At 42.0% G+C, this 21,677-nt stretch overlaps 1 protein-coding gene across 1 annotated transcript in view; it reads left to right on the top strand.

The window, feature by feature from the left end:
- Nucleotides 1–21,677, top strand: part of cspg4 (chondroitin sulfate proteoglycan 4) — a gene marked incomplete at its 5' end in the record, with an annotated part of 166,650 nt that overhangs the window by 115,562 nt on the left and 29,411 nt on the right. The window contains 2 exons of the mRNA XM_034685162.1: nt 13,871–14,034; nt 16,997–20,551. Coding sequence (XP_034541053.1) covers nt 13,871–14,034; nt 16,997–20,551 — 3,719 coding nt within the window. The remainder of the gene's footprint in view (nt 1–13,870; nt 14,035–16,996; nt 20,552–21,677) is intronic.

Genomic DNA, 21,677 nt, shown 5'->3' with positions numbered 1-21,677 from the left:
CCATAGTATCTGTCTGGTGCTTCAACTGGCATACTCACCAATCCAGATACAGATGGAGGCAGATTGATAATACTAGTATAATATAAGAATCAATTAACTGGTGAACAACAACTCAAAGAGGCTTGTTTTGGGGACTTTAATCATAGGAACAAGTGTAATTGTTTGATTACTAGGATTAATGTTGGAGCATCTATCATTAAAAACATGCTTTGCCTTCTCCTGTTGCTACATCTCTACACAGTGCAGATGCCAAAGGGCGTGAGTTATGAACTGTAAACACTGGTTTGTGTTCGAGGACGCACGTTGCCACGACATGGCTCCAGGCCCTCTGCGGTGTGCAGAGTGGCCACTGAAAGCTTTGACAGGGACACAGAGTTTGTTTCCCCCTGTGGCAATTTTGTCACCACATGTTTAAACCATCACCACAGATGTAGCACAAACGCTCAGGCCCAACTAGAACAGCGTTTGCGTTAAATGTGTATTCTATGTTGAAGGCTCATATGCCATGCGTAGGCGTTGAATGACTTCACCAGGCAGATGGCACAATTTGTTTTTAGACTGTGTAAATTGAGATGTGAAAAGAGACGAGGATTTGAGAGGTTTGGGTTTTTTTAGCCGTAGGCACAGCTCTACAGATCTGTGAGGAAAAAAGGCAAAAGAGTGTTACTTGTTCTTTGTCATTACTGCCCAGGCTCCTGTGCAAAGAACCTATTTCACATTACATTGTTAGCTTCCAGGTGTGTGTGGTTGAGTGTAACTTTGTGGAGCAGGGCGTTCCTGGAAAAAGGCATTCACACTCTGTGAATATCCTCTATTTAAAGAAAGGTTAAATAAACAAAGGACTCATTCACATTGGACCAAAGGCCCACTTGTGCCAGTCACTGCCTTTTTAAATAATCATCACTGTTTTGACTGTTGTGGCTTGAGTCATACTTCAGATTAGTTTTTTATAATTCAAATGTCACTTCCGGAAAAAAATAACCAACATAAAAAAAACACTTTGAATCATAAAGAAGCTCCAGACCATCTAAGGTTTGTCTCTACAATTCAACAAAGTACATGTGTAATCAGTGTATACATTTGTTTATGGCAAGGAAACATAAAGGAGACTCCTGATGTAACCACATTTTCCAGTAAAACCAGTGTTAATCATCTTCAAGTCAAAGCCACAACTATGAAACAAGCGTGGAGAAATTGTGGAAAATTGGATGTTTAAGTTGAAGCTGGAACACTGGAGCCCTGTTTAAGTTTTTCCTCAAAGTTCCCGGGCTTTCCATGTTATAGGCGGTTTACTTTGGGTTGAAAGCAATGGGCAGACGTAGAGTGAGTACACAGAAGAGAGGCGGGAAAAGGAGCTGGGGGTTTGGAGTGTGCTCCTTTCTTTTCCAGATTGAGAACTGAGCAATTGCAGGAAGAAAAGTGGCTGGATGGGCTGGGTGGAGCAGGGCGGGCCTCCTCCACCGTAGCCTAGTGGAAAACAGTTGTGTGAATGGCGGGAGACTGTGGGCTGACTCAGCCAGTCGGCCACGCAGGAATGACTGTTAGGTTGTGAGACGTCTAACTCATGATGGAGAGAGTGAGGGAGAGTGTGCATGCGTGTGCTCACAGTCTCTAATATGTGCATGGGTGACTGTGGGTGTTTATGTTTGCACCGTGTACTTCAGTCTTTGGGCGTGTGCACTGGAACGGTTTCGAGGTTGATGGAAGGGTTTGAGAGCGAGCATCTGGATAAAGCATTTATCTGGACCTAAATTCAGCAGAGTAAAGCCAGAGAGAAAGAGAAAGAAGTGTCCCTGGAGTTTGGGGGGGAAGGGGTGAGATGTTGTCGGCGGGGGAGTCTAGTCTGAGTTGGAGAGGGTCAGTCTGCTGGCGTGTGCCTTCAGCTGGTTCTCATTATGGGGCTAATGTGACGCTCTGATCTCAAACACACACTGACTTTGCAGAGCTAGGTTAAAGCCGGATATGGGTTTTGGGAGGCCCCTTCACTGCAGCTTCTGTATCACAGTTTCCCTTCTTGGAGCACAGCAAGACTGGAGTCCTTTATAGTAAAGCCTCACTATCAAATGCGCTCATGGTAGCTGGACAATGGAGCACAGCACTTTTGTGAAGATTAGTACTTGGGTAAAACAAACACCTTAAATATGCCCCTTGCTCTGAGTATTGAAATCTATTACTAATGGTGATAAAACTTAACAATGAATGCTTGGTTCTGAATGTGAAATGAGCTGTAGTGATACAGCGCTTTTGCTAGTCTTCTAACCACTCAAAGCACTTTTACAATACACGTCACATTAACCCATTCACCCAACATTAATACACTGATGGCAGAGTCTGCTATGTAAAGTACCCATCCCTATTAACTCATCCTAGTTACATGCATTTACACACTTCTCACTATGCCACCAGGACCAATTTGGATGTCAGAGTCTTGCCCAAGGGCACTTCAGCATATGGATCAGGATCAGAACTGGGTTCTGCCAACTTTCTGATTGAGACAGCCTATTCAAGCACTTAGCCACAGCTGCCCTTTTTGATTTGGATCAAGATTTATCCAATTTTGTTCACCAGACAAACTAAAACAGTGTTTGACCTTGCCTCTCATTCACCAGTTCACAAAAGCAACAATGGCTTTGGAGCTTAGGTGTGACACACTTGCCTGTCCACTTGAAAGAAGATATGGAATAGTCTAGAAGCCAGATCTCTTAGATTTAGCAACCAGTCCTGTTTTTTTTGACAGACTTTTCAGCTTATGAGCCATTTATAGGTTATCCTCCAGTCTATCAGACACATTGTCCGACTCCTTTGCAGGCTTTGATGCTGCCTTCATATGGGAGTTGTGTCATTAAGTTGTGTACAGGAAAGGCTTGGTGTTCAAGTGGTAACGGAATGGGAACACCGTTTCAAGGCAATGGCAACATGGACACCGTATTACCTTTTCACGTTGGCAACAGGCTAAAAATTATAATTAAAATAGTAAGCTAGCGTTGGGAAAAGATAAGACCACTGGAAATATGATGTTGATTTTACATCTGCATGACCAAAGAAAGGTTGTTGTAATATGGCTATTACACGTTATAGTATAGCCAGAATTTTCACCAGGTTTATTCCAAAATTTCAAAGAAAAATGACCAAATGTAAATAAAACTGGATTCAATGGGCTCCGCCATTTCTGAAAACGACATCAGGCACGTCACAACTCGTGAGCTTTCAGAAATACGACTGACTATGTTGTGAATATCATAAGAGAGGAGCGTTCGTATGGTCTCTTCTTGTGAACACAGTAAACATGATCCCATTTGAGGTCACCACAACACCTGTACTGCATCCAGTCACCAGGGGGAGCTCTAAAAATTAAAGCTTCATATGTTATTCTATCCATTCTCTGAAACAGTATATGATTGAGATGCAGATAAAAATGGAAAGTATCACTATTTGACAACTTGGGATTGACAATGGGCCAAAGCCACCCACTGGGGCAAAGGGGTTTGCAGAGCAAGCTTTTATATCACAGTAAAGTACCAAAAAAACATTGTTGTAGTTAAATTTAGATACGGCTTATATTGCCACATTTGATTATTGTTGAAATGAACATAAACCCCCAAAATATTCAAGTATTTTTGATACTAAGACCCTAATGGGAAGTGTTTCCAAAAATGGACAAAGAGCAAGAGAAAAGAAAGAGAGGCTTGGTTAATTTATGAGGAGATATGTCTGAGAACTATGTGCAGCCCATACAGCAGACTATTCCAACTTAAACACTGTCTATGAAGTGTTCCCCTGAACAAGACCCCAGCCAAGCGAGGTTTCTCAGGGTCCAGGTCCTAAATCTCTTCCCCTGTGCTGACGCTTAAGTGGAATGATTTATGACAGCGAACTACTACTCGGCAAAGTGTTTTCCAGCCCACTGAAAAGCCAATGTCACGCTGATAATTAGTGGTGGAGTGACTGATGCCTGCACTCGTTCTCATAACTGCAGCCATAAGGGCACTCTGAGTGAAGGCTGAATGGAACTATTGATATGTCAGATATGACTGTTAACGGTGAATGAGTCAGACCCAGTGAGAATCAGGATGAGAGCCAACATGGAGGCATACCTTTTTCGATACGGGCAAAAAGATGATGGTGGTATATTGTGAGTGAAAACTGTAGAGCTATGAAATGCCCTCTGTGCATTCACAGTAAGATATGTGACAGTTTCAATAACACCTCAGATACTTTAAATAGCGTGCAACAGTCAGATGTTTGATGGAAACATTCAGACCCACAGAATAACAGGAAAAAACCTCAACAGAGCAGTATGCTGACATTAAGTGAAGTACCAGGAATCGTAGAGAGTTTTTTGAGTCATGGCGCAGAGACTCGGGCTAAATCAAGAATGTGACTGTTTACGTCAAAGCTGGAAAACCCCAAACTCAGAGCTACAGAAACAACCCGCAGAAAGACAGTTTATCAGGATCTTTTTGTATCTTCAGTGCTCTTTTTGGAAAGGTTTGACATTTTGGGATGTACACTCACTGGTTTCACTGGCAAGAGTTGGATGAAAAGATCAGTAGCACTCTGATGTCAGTGCACTGAGTTTGGAGTTGTAGCCTGACAGCAACTAGCTTAGCTTACTTAGCCACTACTGTAGGACTATGTAACTTTCCATCACTGTGGTTACATGGACAGATTTCTGTCAACCTGATTATTTTTATATTTTGACACACGCAAGTCTCGTGGCCAACATTCTTGCAGAAACTGCTAAGGACAGCAACAGTCATAAGGAACAAACACTGCAGTGTTTCCAAAAACTTTCAACAATTCCTTTAATTATTTGTCCTTACATTGCTTCTTAGTAGCAGCTGCAGTCTTGGCTAATTTCACACAGGACCCACGTGCAAACTTTAAGTTATCAAATAATGTAATCAAGTCCAAGACATGTTGTTTCCTCTTTGGAAATTTGCGGTTTGGATAACTACTTAAGATAGAGATACTTTAAACTTCAGATAGAATAAGCACTTCAATGTGTTTAAAGATGTCTGAAACCCTTGCAACCATATGATCCACCACTTGACAGCTCATGCTTCTTCTGAATGGGATTTTTAACATGCATCGCTTTGCCATTTAATTGCTAAATGTGGAACTTCCCATTTATCCTCGGAGTTTAGAGGCGGGCATAAAACATAATAAGGAAGTATTGTATCTAAGATATGGATAAACAAACTGGTGTTGCTATGAGAACATAAACAATATAAAAGACAACGTTTTTAGAGCTAACAGACGTCACGGAAAACTGAGAAGATTGGCTACTTTAAACATTATGAGAGTTATTCAAGTTTTTTTTTCGTCCAGCTCATACTCTGAGGAATGAATATCTCAGTATTTGTTTGTTCAGTAGCTTTTTTCAGTAACAGTCTTTCACCACATTATAAAAAAATAATAGGATAACACAAAAGGGATTTATTAATCTAGCAAGCTTGCGATGGGATACTCAACTCAAGTCTATGCATGGGACCAAAAAAAGAGGACTTGTGTGTTCAGTTCTCAGTATTCTTTAGCTCCTGAGTGAAACTGTTTGATCTGAATCTTCACTCCTCCCAAATTCAGAACTGGACAAAAACTAGGGATGGGCATGTCAAGTTGTCACCTTTGCTGTTAACAAACTGTTAATGTTTTTATTAATGTAGGCCCGAAATGTTGGTCATATGTTCTGTCTAAGCTGTAGTGCAGCCATCCGACACTAGCCAGAAGTGTAGCTCCTGTTAATGATGACTGCTGTAATACTATAATGCTCTACTATCTGGATGTAAACGAGTACAGATGACAGATGGCATCTCATAACACAGCACAGTTTGACTGTATTTTGATGTAGCAAATTGAGATATAGTCACACATTGGCTGTGTCCAGTAAAGCCCATCTTTAATCCACAGGTAAAGACTAAAGGCTGGTGGTGCTAGCTCTGCTAATGTTAGCCACAATGAGCAAACCTCCTCAACATTGTCTATCCCCAGACTCTGTTATCTGGTGTTTAGCCTTGTTAACTACATTATGCATAGTTTTGATTATGATTAGAATTAGGATTTTTTTCAGACTTAACTTTCTGTTTATTTATTTATTTATTATTCAAAAAGGACCGTGCATGTTAATGAACACTTCTATAAATATACCAAAATTAGCCAAAAGGCTGGTTTACATCCCTAGTCCCTTGCCAGATGTTAAAAAGGCTCCCTAAAAAGATCAAGGACTAAGAAGTAAGACGTTTCTAAAATCCCTTATGAAAACCATAGACTGTGTTTAAATCTGTGATGACGGTATTGCAAAATCCATGTCATGGAAGAATGTGACACTTGTGACGCTATTGAAACCACCCACACCTACTCTGTACGATTTGAAGAAATTGTACAAACTTCTGCAGTAGATGTAAAAGTTTTGAAAATACTGCCAATGACAAACGAGAAAAGCCCTTTACCAGAGAGCATCATGGGGAAATGAGTGCCTCAATCTGGTGGCCTAAAATAACCCACATTAAAATAATTTGGTTTAATTATCCGTACTAATCAGTAGATAAAGTAACAGGACACAGGACCACTCTGCTGCTCAGTAATGTGTTGACATTGTAAATAATGGAAACTTAAGTGGCAGTACAGTTCTTAACTGCTGTTCAATTTCCTGCTGCTATTACCTTGGACTGTCAGCACACTGGAACAAAGCCTGAGCTGTGCAGCCCCTCATGCATTACATTCAGTGCACTCCACTTGTTCTTTCACCTTTAAGGTTTTTTTTAATGAAGTCCTGTATGGTAATGAGAATCCTCCATTGACCTTTAATTAGATTTATGAGGATAAGTAAGGTGTGAAAGTACAGGACACTTTCTGCTCTGTAGGATGAGAAGTGAATCATTGTAACAGTGACAAGTGTAATCGACTTTATGTGATACCTATCGCTATTAGGCACGACTCTCCTCCTTCCTGTCGTCTCCCCTGACACGCCGTTCCGCTCACTTTTCACATGGTGAGATTTCAGGCCGGAATTCATTACAAGCGTGTGTTAAAATGTTCTTCTGCTCTGTCTATAAACAGACGTGTTTGAGCTGAGGGGAAACAGAGAAAGTCACAGCTATAAACAATCGCTTGTTCGAATATTTCTTTCCGTGCGTGAGCATTCGGGGAAAGAAAGCGTATGTGTGAATGAGTGTTTGGGGGGTCACTTGGTGTGAGCAGGGATATTGGTTGGAGCAGTATGAAAGGGGGTAAATTCTCTGATGTCACAAGGGGATTATTTCAACGGGACCCACCCACTGGGACCTTTTGGCGGTTGATGGCTTCCGTAGCTCGGCCAGGCTGACACAGGCACGCTTTGTATTAGCCGGTCGTAAACTATAGCAGAGCCCTGAGTCACTACAATGCTTCTGTTCACTTCTGTGTTTGTTTTACAATGTTGTTAGGTGAGTGAGATCATCAGTCCAAACGTCATAAAGACTACAGAGTCTTGTAGTTTGGCCTGATGAGCCAAGAAATCTGCATCTGTTATACACTGCTGGAATATTCAGTAAGAGAAAAAGGTGTTTACCTTGTAGCAGAGACTTGAAAATGTTCCATCCTGTACTCCTGGAGTAAGACAATATTTCTTTGTTCGCTGGAGCCTTGAAATATGGTATAGGAAAGTTAACATGAAAATGAAACGCAGCCAACATTTGATGGAGATGTTTTCACTGGCAGCCGTACAGAACAGTACACCGACCGTAAAGAGGAGTTCATGGGGAGTTTCTGAAGTATAAAACAAAGATTTCCAATGATCTGATTGGACGCTGTGTAGCCTTAAGCTATACTCCTCTACAACCTTTCACTTCTCTGATCCCTCCTGATTTCCTGTCTTCAATCCCGTCTTAATCCAGTGATGGAGGTAGAAAATGGCAGCAAATGAAAACATGTCTGGCAGTGATTTTTTACAAAGTCAGTTCCCTTCAACAAAACAAGTCTGCCACAGAGAAAGAAAGGCTTTTCCTTTTTAAAGAAAGTGTATTTTCCTTTTCATTTGGTGCAGAAACTAAGCCATTCAGAACCACATTAACGGCACAAACCCAGACAACACTGAGCCTTTCACAGCTTTCCCTCCCTTTTCTCACAGGTCCATTTTCCTAACCTGAAATTACATCACACTGCCATTCTCCTTTCACAGCGAAAGGTCATAATTTTTTCGTTACTGTGGCCCCCCTTAGTCTGTTGTGTAAGTGCGAGTTTTACAAACAGAGGGCCTGAAAAGTTTTAATTATTACCAGGGAGGAGGCCACCCGCTGAGGCTCCACAAGCCTGTTTTTTTTTATGTATTGTTCCCTTTCACTTTGACTGGCACTGGAGTGTCTCAGAGGGATGCAGAGGTGGATGGGGATTTGAAAGGGGACTCAAATGATGATGTGTTTGCTTTCACACTGACATAGCCTGGTCTGAGAAATGGCTCTATAAAGCTTGTAAAAGTGTGTCCCTGGGGACTTCTGAAAAGTCAGTGGGGAAGGAGGGGAGTCCTTGTAAAGCAGCGCTGTCAAGGTATGCAGAGTTGTGGCTCTGCTCTCTGCTGTTTTACAGTGCTGGAGTTAGCAGTATTTTCCTATACAGACTGCTGCATTGAGGCTCAGGTCTGTAAACATGTTGCAGTTACATGATCACTTCTTTGAAGAGAGAAACAAGCTGGGATTAGTTTAGGAATTTCGTTTGGTGACGATGTCTATTATTTAATGTTTTTGTCAAATGTTAAAACAGCAAGCAAGTGATAACTCTTGTTTCCTAGACTTTTTAAAGGATAAACAAAGTGTACTTGGCTCTAGTTAGGTGGGTGCTTCAAGTGTCCCAAAAAAAAACCACAAGGCATAAATCATTGTGAAGAAATCCAAATTACAACATAATGTATGCTGCTTTGTGCTCTTAAACAAGGATGTGGTCAGGGGGTGGCATAGCAAATCTCTTGGGCCACACCTCGTCCCAAAATCCTACGCTATGATTGGCTACATACCTGGTCAAAGGTGAGACTTATCTTCAATCCATTGACCATTGACGCTAGTATAGACGCCACACCTCCATGCTCCTCTTATTGTGAGATGTGAAGCCAAAATACCTCCCAACTGGGTGACTTATTTTCCAAAACATGTGCAGAAGCGATCTAGCTGGTAGAACCACAAGCTACTTTACCCAAAACATGCATTTAACTAACTGATAAAACATCAAAGATCCCTCAGGTCGGTACAGTTCACGGCAGCAGCGGCGGTTCTAGACCAATTTTACTGGGGGGGCCAGGCTGGGGCCAAGGGTGTTGTCAGAGGGACACATTCAACCCTGACAAAAGAGACTGAGAAGGACGAGGACCGGCTGAGAACAAACTGGCAAAACATCAGTGCATCCCTATATAATATACATATATACTGCTGTGTACTATATCAGAATGCAGACTGACAGCAGCTGTTTGGCTGTTTACACTCAACATGAGTCCCTGTGTGCTCTAAGAGACTGGAACCAAGTGCCACACGCATGTGTTCCACCTGTAACATCAGTGTGATACCGAAGCTTTTTTTATTGTATAATATTATTTTGGTGTGGAGAGGGGGCCACAGGGGGGTCCAGGTTCAGTTTTACAGGGGCACTGGCCCCTGTTGGCCCCTCCCCAGAACCGCCACTACACGGCAGAACAGATTCTTGTGTTGATTTGAGGCAAATACTCTATGGCTACGGAAAGTTTATTGTTGCCGGTCTTCCTCTACAGTACTCAGCTAATCCAGTAAAAAAAAATGCTCTGCAGGAGCCTCATTTGTCAACAGAGCTGTCAACCAGTCATCTTTTAAACATTAAATAACTATTTAAAACCATACTTCTAATAAAAATTCACGCTTGCACATAAATCAACATGATACAAACTACCTATAACGACAGACACCATGTTTGAGAAAAATGTATTTGACTTGCATTTTAATTTTATAGTTTGACCCAAGTTCCATCTGTAAACATGGAGGAGGTGGACTTTATCATAACCAGTCAGTAGGGGGAGCTCCAAATGTTTTCGTTGCACAGTCTTTGAACACTTGTGGCATTCATTTTAACGTCTATGGTACAAACCAGCTAGCTCAGCTCAGCTACAACAAGATGCTGGGAGAGTCAGTGGCACTGTAATGTTGCCACTCTGCTGTGTTTATTTATTTATTTTTAAACTTTAAACAGGAACAGGAACATAACATCAATTTGATAACATTAAATTAGAAGTCGAAGTTGATATAATTGGTGAAATAATGCCAGTACACGCCACCCTGTATCAATCAGTGACCTGGTCTGGGCTCCTCATTCAAAAATGTCTGGACACGCCCCTGCCCCCTTAATAAGTGATGACTGTTTTCCACTGCTGTTTTAACATCAATTGCTTTTGACCCCTATGAGACATGTAATCATTTATTATAGTAATTACCATGCAGACATATGGCAGATGCCTTTACACCTCTTTAAGCTCTCCATTTTATCTATGGTTAACAACACCCTCTGCTTCATATAATCACATGCAGGAGCCGGTATACCCTCTTGTAGTAGGCACAGCCCAGTAAAGGAAACAAATGACCAACATCAACCTCTATTTATAGGCAAGCTCACTGTGGTTTAACCATGGCTTATGCAAGTAGGTGGTTTGTTTGGATCCATGGCAGTGCTACCATGGCAACATTGGTGTGGAGGAACACACACCCAGTGGTTTTGCTTCTGCATTTTAAACAAGAATATCGTATAATTCATGAGAAACGAACATCTTATTTATGGAACATTGACATATAAGACAGATTGACAGATACTCCTCTTCAGGCTCATTCATATAAATGAGGTATTTTCTTTGTTTACCAGTAAATAAGCCAGATTTGGTATTTCAAAGGCAGATTTTTTTTTCTCTGTCTGTCTTCATACTCCTAAATACGACTGAAATGACTCTGACTCATGGGCACAGAACAGTCACAGGACTACACAGTCGTCTGAGTGTCTCTAATCTTCCTGCACTTGTGGTCAGCGTGTCTCTCTTCCCTATGTTCTTCCGGGCATGTGTTTCTAGATCGAGACCAAAAGAGGATGGTGAAGAGGAGGAGAAGGAAAGGGAAGGAAAGACAACGGGGTAATTCATTGAGTCGTCTGTGAAAGAGAAGCAGGCTCGGTTTCCTCCGAGCATTATGGATACAAGCGCAGTCACTCATCAAATTATAGCCATCTGCATTGGCCTAAGACCAGCATTCTGCTTGCTGCACAATAAAGCAGTGTGAGGAGGGGTGTGGTAGCTAAAGGGGACCACAGACCGTCCTCTTAGGTGGTTAAAACTCAGCACACAGACTGACACCGAGTGTGGCAGCAGCTTCACAGCTCAAGCTTACTCTCCTGTGGAGCAGGGATGATCCTTTCCAGATAATGATGCCTTATCAGCAAAAAAAAAAATCCTCAGCAAGATTCCATCTACAGAGTCCCAAGAGCCTAGAAGATGGAGAACATAGCTGAGTGTTATGTTGTTGAAAACTGTAGACTTTTTCATTATTATGTTTGACTTTCATCCTGAAGGTTTGAGTCTTTTTTTTTGCATGCCTGTTAGCCGGTGTGTGAGAACAGGGACGGTGTGAGCACAGGGACGGTGTGAGCAAAGAGAGCAGAGACAAAAGCGGTGTCACAGAGCAGGGCATTTAAACAGATAGCACCGTCGAAATGTGCTTTCCTACATGAAGCCCATTCTTCTCTCAGCTTTACAGGCTTAGCCGGGGAGCTAATGAATTCCAGGTCCAGGTACACTGCAGAGAGTAGAGCTATTGTGTGTATCATTAGAAAATGTGCTTCTCTTCCTGAAGGCAACAGCAGCAAGCTGAATTCGAACCAGAAAATCCCCGGGCAGAATTGTCTTGGCATCGCTCTCTCCTTCAGCTTTTTATCCCCATGCTCAGTGAACAATCCAACAAAAGCTCGGGGTTTAAGAACCATGGAGCTCATTGCGATTTTCTTTGTTAATGCAATTGCCTGTAAGAAAAGAGTCTGTTCCCCCCATTTTTCAGTTTCAGCCTGGAGGCTCTTGTGCAATTAGCACCATTCTTTCATTTGCAGTACCTTAGCCTGACCAGAAACTCTGTGAACTGTACCATAATAGCCTCAGGCACAGTTAGTAAGAGCTAACGACAATAGCCTGTGAACAGTGACATTTTGGAAATGAATGTTGTGTAACTGTGATAATTCAATATCATTCACTTATACAAATGATATTTGCATTTTCAGCTCCATTCTCATTTTAAAGTCCTGCAAATCATATAATTGCTCTGCTTTTGCTAGTTCTCTATAATTTATTTTCATTCCTAATGTTCATTATAAAAACCGAGCTGTGTTAGGAGTCAAAAACTGTTTCCTGTGATATTCTGTTTTAAGAGCCACCAACACGGCTCTTTTATATTCGGCTGCAGGAGACCAGCACTGTGCAGCGGTGTATAATCGAAAAGTCTGTGTATTTGTCACTGTGCCAAGACCGTTCATCACTGACTTTGTTCATGACGGAGCAGCCTTGGAACCGAAAGCAAATGCCTCTTAGTGAAATCACTAAAGCATGGTCACGGGGAAAAAAAGCTTTGTCTTTTTTGTCCTTGCTGACATCAAAATGATTGTCTTTGCTCACATTTCTGCTGTTTGTTGAGAGTTGGGATGGAGGGGTTCATTTACAGGATGAGAAAGCAAAGGACCAATGTGCCCTTCAGTGTTGTGAAGTTGGCAGCGTGGCATTAATAAAGATGCAACACAGACACACACTGCCCTTTAAAGACACACATATATACAAACATCCTCCTCTTGAACACCTTCCTCATGAGTCTGGAGAAAATACTTCTCCATTTATAGCTATGTGAATGTTTAGTAATGTATTTCTCCTCTTCTATTTTCTGACTCAGCCTTGTCTGAGAAGTTATTTGGTGAGATTTTTTCCCTGGCGGCATCAAGCCCACCATCCTGCTGGGCTACTGGAAGCTTCTGTTGTGTTTGAGTGAATATTTTGATCCTTGTGATCTCGTAGGAATGTTCTAACTCTAACAGCAGCTTCTCTATCTGCCTCTCTATTCCAAATATTTCAAAGCATCTGTATTGTGTGATCAGAAGACTTTACTGTGTTCAGATGAGTTCCTGTGTCTTGAACTATCTTCCCTGTGAGGGTGAGTGGGTGGCTAATGGAAAGCCCCCCTGTTCTATATCTTTTGGAGAAAGCTGTGGAAAACACATGGTGAGGAAACAGGGTCTTGGAGGCAGTCCAGTTCAATTTCAGAGCATGTGCACAGGGAAATAATTGACTTCCTCCGTGGTTTACATTTTGTCGGGGGCCCCGGCGAGCACAGGCCGAGGCAGGTGGCTGAATTAGCATATCACTGGAAACGAGACAGCTCAAGCCTGGGAAATCCTACACCCCAAGACTCTACATGCCTGGAAAACTCTCAGCAGGAGTAATGAGTGATGTCTCAGTGAGAGAGTCCCTTTGAGGCCAGAGGAGCTCCTCTTCAGCCAGGACCAGCTGGGGGGACACTTGTTAATATAGAGATCAGTCCAGAACCCGTCACACTAAAATATTGGTTTCAGAGAAAAATGTTAATTCAATTGGTTTCCTCAAACTTCTGAAATAGAATTCACACGGTCGCCATCCAGCAGTGAGGTTAAGCTTTACACGTTTTTGCAGAGAGGTATAGTGAGCCATGCTACGCTATCACAGAAAAATGCAAATCGTGAATTGTTTTTCCTGAAAACAATGTTTTTGTAGGATTACATTCAGTGAAAATTAGGGATAGCTGTTACTGTTTATGCCTTTGGTCTTCCAGGCTGACATGATACCTTTGTCTTATCTTTTTTTCTAATGTCCTCTTTTCATTTTCTACAGAATCTTACTTTGGGGACAGCTACTGCAGTTTACAGGCCGTCCAAGATGTTTCCAGTTTCCAGCTGTCACTGCAGATCAAGACAAGCCGGCGAAGTGGGCTGCTGTTACTGGCTGCAGGAATGGAGGATTACCTTTTCCTCGAGCTCCTGAACGGGAAAGTACAGGTAAATGGTTAATGTGGAATTGAAAGAAATAGTCTTTGACATGCTAATATAATGGACCTTCATAAGTCACATATATCAGTCCCTCCAGGAAGTTGCGATTTCGCGATCGCAACTATCAATGCAAATTCAACCAATCAGCGCGATTTTTTCGCGGCCTTGCAATTTTATACAATCACCGCAACTTTCCCGCAAATTTGACCAATTACCTTAATCTCAGCCCCTGTACGTCATCGGTTTTGTCATCAATTTAACTTCCTTGGAACATAAACATAAGTCCTCACTTGATCGTCACTTTTCAAAACACGCACGGAGAACGGGTGAAAAGAGGGGACAGCAGGCAGGACAAGTGACCATGACAACGTTGTTATTTATAGACTGAGGGGCTCAGTGTTAGCTTGGTCACTACCTGCAGCAGGTGTGCTTTATGAACCAGCTCTCCTCACCTTCATGCATCTGTCTCATCTTCATTGAGGATTTTAACCCCCGGTGTGCGTTAGTGACAAAGACACAACCAGGGGACGTCTGTTTAATATTTTATGTTTGATGTTGTTGCCGTGGTTACCGTAAAAAGCTTGGCGTCTACAGCTTGATTTAATCCAGTTTGGTGAAACATCAGACACATTTAGTAAGTTTGGATCAACTCCTCGTCATCAAAGATGAAGATGCATTTCAGAATGCCGGGAACTGACCCTGCGCCTGGTCTGTGCCTCAGTCGCTGTGAGGTGCATTCAGGGACCGTCGTAAATGTGCAATACAGTCCTTTCATGGCATTTTTTCTGTGAATCAAGAGAATCAAAATACAGTCACAGTGGCCACATCAACAATGTTTTCGAAAAACAACTGTAATTTAGCGTATTTACTTGCCCCTGAGATGTTATCAGAGGAAAAAAGCAAAAAAAATAATCGCAACTTTCACCGCAATTTTTTCAAAAAGCTGTCGCAAATTCAGGCTTTTTGGGCCGCAACAATCACAAAAAAAATCCCGCGAAATCCTGGAGGGACTGATATATTTACAGAAAAATCAAACCTATACTTTGAACATTATACGAGCATGGCTGCAGTATTTACTGAACTTGGTGATGTTTTTCTGTTCCAAAATTTGCCATGATAGCATTCACAGTGAATTCACTGAGAGACAGCAGGACTCAATCAATACTTAAATTTCAGTATTTGAAAATTGAAGCAGATTTTGAGTCATGTTGCAAGTATTCATGTCTAGCCTTAGTCACTTAAGAAGAATCTGAGTCACAAATGGCATTGCTATTTATTATAAGGAGGAGCGCTGATTCACTCCAATCTGTTCACTGTATGCACCTGGACAGACTGTGTGGGGCCTATTTAACGCATAGAAAATACATTTCATTCATTAACATTAGTTTCTGACTGATCCTGTTAGGGTATCCAGATCCCTTAAATTAACAATGATAGCACAGTGCTAAATGTGCTCCACTGCTCTCTTTATGAGGAGGTGGCCTCATTGAATGGGGTCACTGTAGAGTCAAATAAACTAAAAAATACCTGTTATCCCAATTTTGACTGACCTAACACCTGATTTGTTGCACTTCTTTAGGTATTCTTGAAGTAACTATTGCTGAACAGAACAGCATGTGGGCGCACATGCAGGTGATCATGTGCCTGCACTTGCTGGAAACTGAATAGATTTTTAAGGCCAAAAACAAAAAAACAGTCTTAATTCATGAAAAAGTCTGATTCCTCCTCTCCGTCTGAGTCTGACTTGAGTCTAGGTCCAAGACTGAGTCCAACATTGATCCAGTTCAAGTTGACTTGTGGTTTCCAAAGAAATCTGACTCGAGTCAGGCTGAAGTACCACGGCACTGACCCAAAAAAAGTATATTAATTATTTGATAAAAGGAGGTGAGACAGCATTGGTTGTCTTTAGTGCTAAATACAATTCCCCCCATTACCTCATTATCCAAACTGATTGACATAAAGAAGGGACCTTAAATTCTAATGTAGTTCAGTGAGTCCCTGTTACACATTATTGTCCTCCAACTGTAGAGACAGTCTGAGGACAAACTACTTGCAGTCCTTTATTTGTATATATTATATTTCAGAGTAAAAATCTCTCTTATTGTGTTCTCCATTTCTGATTCAGTGGATGCATGATGTCTTGTTTTGTGCTGTTTTGGTGGAAGGTAATTAAACGCACGAAAGATTTTCTTAAAAAGTGACATCATTATTGTTTCAGTTGGATAATGAGCTGATTCATTCTCTACTATCATCCCAAGCCAATCATATCTGATAATACTCACTTGTAAACCTGTAAAATATACCATAAATATCAAAGATCTCACAAGTCTGTCCACAGGTTTGTTGGAGATGTTCAACACTAACAAATACACAACACATTTCATAGGCGCCACTCTGAAAACAACCTAAATTGATTAGATTTTCCTGCTGTCTTCTCTAATTGTCACTGAAATGAGACCCCTGACATTTTAAATCAATGATAGATTGCTTGACAGCTTAGGAGAGCAGCACAATTAACATGAGGTGTGCTATCAAAGAGTTTCACATAGATTTTCCTCAGAAAGGTACAATTTTTCTGGGTTTCCAATGAGTTGAAATCCGAGAGTGTGTTTAATAAAAGAGAATATTACCATTCTAGTCTTTCTAATTTTGTTCCTCTGAGTGATATAAGACAGAGTAAGCAGAGAGGACTTTAATATGCATGTTGGGGAATTATGTTGTTCAACTTTATCTTATGAAAAGTGGGTTCTTTGAGATTTACTGCTGGAAGTAGTTCAGTTTTGTGTGGTGAAGTAAAAAAATATATATGCATACCTAAAGAATTTTCTGGGCTTGTAGATACACTGCATATATCATAAATAATGATATGATATATACAAGAATACCTACAACATATGCCACAATGTGCATGCATGTGTTAAAAGATGTATTGTTGGCTTTTAATAAATGCAATGTCTTTGTTGTCTCACAGGCAAGGATGAACATGGGTGCTGGCGAGGTGACCTTGACCTCATCCCAAGGAGTACAACTCAACAACCTCATGGACCACAAAGTTTCACTCACGCTGCAAGACGGCAAGCTCACCATGACAATTGATGAGCTCTTCCCAACGTATGTGCCGGTGGACGACTCCCAGGAACAGCTCAACATTGACCTGGGCATTTGGCTGGGAGGAATAGGAGAACTGGAAGCTTCCTACCTCAGCAATGCCGTTACCCCTTTTCGTGGCTGCATGACCCAGGTCAAATTTGAATCCCATCAGTTTGACATCCTCGGCACTGTGTTTAAGCAATGTCATGACACCAAGGAGGCCTGCAGCAGTGAGTTTGAGGCTGGTGATGGGGAGGCAATCAGTTTCAGCACACCTGATTCCTTTGTTTCCTTCCCTACATGGAGCGGGGCCAGCGGTGCTCCAAGAGCCTTAGAGATCCTAATGAAAACCACCATTGAGGATGCATTACTGATTTTCAGCCCTGGACGAGATTCAGACTTTATTGCTATTGGTGTTGTGAAAGGCTTTCTCAAAGGTATACTGGACCTTGGCAATGGCATAGAGGTGCTGGAGAACACCAATGTGCAGCTGGATGATGACCAGTGGCACAGAGTGAAGGTGGAGATCAGTCAGGATTCTTTCACCATTAATGTAGACAGCCAGTCTGCTTCTCTACCTATTGACTCAAAAGAAAAGTTGGATTTGGTTGGAAACTTGTACTTGGGAGGCATCCATGGGAAAATGAAGGATGTTTTTCGCGAGAGTGGGTACTTGAGTCAGATAGAGGAGGAAATGTCAGCTGAATCCTTCATTGGTTGCTTAGGGGAAATCAAAGTCAACCAAAAGTACAGAAGCCTGCAGGATGCCTTGGTTACCAAAGACATTCATGTTAAATGTGAAGGAGAGGACTATGACTACTCAAGTTACTATGACGCTGACGCAACTACAACTTCTCCTCCTGTTCGCATTCGATATGTTAATATGAACTTAGATGACCAGCATTGCTTCCCAACAGATGACACGCCAGAGATTTTTAAAAGTGTAAGAAGACTTCTTGATGTCACCCCATTGTTCGTGTCTGAAAGTGGCGAAGCTGTTCTTGATATCCTCAACCTAAAACCTACTTTTGACCTCAGTGCAGCAGGAATGCGGCAGTCTGATATAATCTTTACTATCCAGAATGATCCCTGGTATGGCCTTGTTGATGTCAACACTAGCACAAGACGCACAAACAAGTTCACTCTTCTGGATATCGTCAACAAGAAAATCAAGTACATGCATGATGGAAATGAAAGGCATGCTGATCAAATCCAACTACAAGTGGTCGCTATGAGTAATGGCTTCCTCCCAGAGTGTTTGAGTACTCCTCGTGACTATGTCCTACCTGTTGAAATTCTTCCTGTCAATGATATACCACAGCTTGGTGGAGGTGAAATCACAATCACAGAAAATGGCAGGACTCGTCTGAGTCCCGCACTCATCAAAATCACAGATTCAGACTCCCGCTGTGATGAGTTAGTAATAACTGAAACCTCAGAACTGAATGCAGAAGTTGGATACTTGGAGAATGGTCAGCAGCCGGGGAGAAGCATCTCAGAGTTCTCTTGCAGGGACTTGAAAGATGGCAACATCTATTTTGTACACAGAGGTGGTGGCCCTGCTGAAATGACCTTAGAGGTATCTGATGGACAGTCAGTGAGCCATTCAACTTCTTTTAAGTTAGCAGTGACACAGCCACACATGACTGTTGTCACAAACACAGGACTTCTCCTATCTCAAGGAACCAATATGTCCATTGGTGTTCAACATCTGGCTGTCATTGGTCACCCTCGCAACGGAGATATCATGTACAACGTCACACAACCTCTGATGTATGGGGAGCTACAAAAAATGACAAGCGAGGGAATGTACAAGCAAGTTACAACTTTCCATCAATCTGATCTGGATCAAGTCGCCCTAAGATATGTCAGCACAGACTCCAGCGACCAGGAGGATATTGTGGTCGAGCGCATTGAGTTCGACATCCACTTGGGGCAGTTCTACCTCAGGAAAAACACTTTCTTAGTCAAGATCATGCCTGCACAAGTAAAAGTTTCTAACATGGTAGCACTGGAGATGCAGGCTGGTGAAGAGCAAACGATTGGACTCTCAGAGCTTCAGGCAGAGGTGAAAGGGGAAAACGCAGCTCCAGAAGCTGTAAAATACGTCCTTGTCAAGCCTCCAACTCTTGGTAGTCTACAGTTGTCAGACAGAGAACTAAATGAGGGTGACACCTTCACACAGAAAGACATTTCGGACAGTGCTGTTAGCTACAAAGTGCGTGTTCAAAGAGCTGTGGACAGTACAGACCAGTTCCAGTTCAGAGTCCTTGTCAATGATCAGTATTCCCCTCTGTACACCTTCCCGATCAACATCCTCGGCAATGCAGATGCTCCTACTTTGACCAATGAGAGAATGATTGTCTTGCAAGGTGGTGAACAGACTCTGAACAAATACTATCTTTGGATGCAATCTCCAGGCTCTACAGATTTTGTGTACACGGTCACAAAAGGGCCAAATAACGGGCGACTGATGAGGGACACTCCACCGGGGCAGCCGAGATTTGAGGGGGCAATAAGAGTGTTCAGCAATGAAGACCTCAAGCTTGACAGGCTTATCTACAAGCATGACGGCTCCAAGACTAGCGCGGATGAGTTCTATTTTTCAGTGGTAGATAACGGTGCAGAAGGTTCAGACGATCAAGCATCAGCGACCGATGTCTTCAAAATATCTATTCAATCCAAGAATGAGCATGCACCAGTGAGGGTTGTGGATAAAGTCTTCAATGTAGCCCGTCATGGCCAGCGTCTGCTGACAACTGATGTTATTCAATTCAAAGATGACGACTCAGGATTCAATGACACCCAGATTGTCTACGCTCGTGAAGGCATTCTCTCCGGCAACATAGTTGCCAAGTCGAATCCTTCACAGCCACTGTTCCGTTTTACCCAAGCTGACCTGCGAGATAGGAATGTCCTCTTTGTCCACCATGGAGCAGACCGGGAAACCTTCTCACTGCAGGTGTCGGATGGCTTCCACAAGAGCACCGCACTGCTTCAAATACAGGCAGGTGAGCCCTACCTGCAAGTTGTGAACAACACAATCATTGTCATCGACCACGGAAGCACCAAGACCCTTAATACCACGCTGTTGAGCGCTGACACCAACATGGACATCAGGGACGACAGTGAAATCAAATTCCAGGTCACATCCCCACCCAGTGACGGCAGGATTATTGTGAGTGGGATCGAGGCGTCAGTGTTCACTCAGGAGGACCTGAAAAAAGGAGTTGTGTCATATGAGCATAACTATGAGAGTCTGAGGTCCAAAGACTCTTTCAGCTTCACTGTCACTGCTCGAGGACACTCTGAAGAGGGCACGTTCAGGATTAAGATATTCAAGCAAGGTTACCTTTCTGAGCCTGAGGTGATAACTAATGAGATCATCATTTCCTATGAGGGAGAGCACACCATAATCAACCAGGATTATCTCAAGGTAATGTCTACCCATACTGTAACCCCAGTATGTCAAGCAAAACTGATGTTTTTAACTTATAGGTAGATTGCTCAGAAGTCACACATGCTTTTTAAATCATAGTACTCAGCTCACATTTGACTATAAAGATGGCATTTGGTTTTTATTCAGTAAGACAGCATTCAATATTTACACAATCTGGAAGTGATTATGTGACAATACACATAGTGTGTCCTTTTCCAAGTTTATTTTCTCCTCGTGAAACTTTCACATGACATACAGGCAAACAGGCCTGTTTTGTATCCCAGTCTCTAATCTAAACGTAACCACATGAAAGCAGGGCTAAATGTGACTGTACAGCTTCTGCTTTGAATCTAGTTTACGTACCAAATTACAGTCTATTAAGTGAGGAAAACAGAGCGCTAAGCATCCCCCAGAGAAACTTCCTGAAGCCCACTGTAATTTATAAGACAATCCTGCCTGCACTTTATCTTCAGAGCAATTAATGAGGTTTGAATTGTCCTTCTACAGAGAACAGTCTGTGTATCCTGACTTTTAATACAATGAAGTATCTTCATGAAAGTTACTTTTTCTTTTCCCTTAACTTTACCATAGTGCACATATTAAAAAACAGCAATACCCAATTGTTTTATTTTACCACCCAATGCACAAAGCACTGAAATATAAAGTGAACACAGCATCCACAGATTGCCTTCTTCAACAGGTAAAATATGACTTTGCCTCCGGGAGCTTTTCCAATGCGTGTCCTTGCTATAAAATACAAAGTAGTACGATTCTCAGAAATATGGTCATATACAAGCATGACCAAGACTTCAGGCTCCAGACAGTTTATTCAATTTTCTCAAAATGGGGTGATCATAAATCTGCAGCGTGACTTTAAATGATTCCAAATGCTATTATTTAAGTTTGTGTCTGTCATATGGTCACAGAGTCTCAATTGGATACTATTAGCTTCCCTTAAACCACTAGATTTTCATTAGGGATGTTATGAAGCCACTAATTTATAGTAATTTAAAGGTAAAAAAAAAAAACTTTCAGGAAACAGTCAAAATTGAGCACAATTTATTTAATGGGCTAAATTTAGGATCACAGAGTCTACGGGTGAACGGCCTTGTAAGTTAACATT

This window comes from Notolabrus celidotus, chromosome 6 (genome assembly GCF_009762535.1).
Source record: "Notolabrus celidotus isolate fNotCel1 chromosome 6, fNotCel1.pri, whole genome shotgun sequence".
Classification (NCBI taxonomy): Eukaryota; Metazoa; Chordata; class Actinopteri; order Labriformes; family Labridae; genus Notolabrus; species Notolabrus celidotus.
Note: the sequence above shows the minus strand (reverse complement) of the source record. Positions and strands in the feature narration are given on the sequence as shown.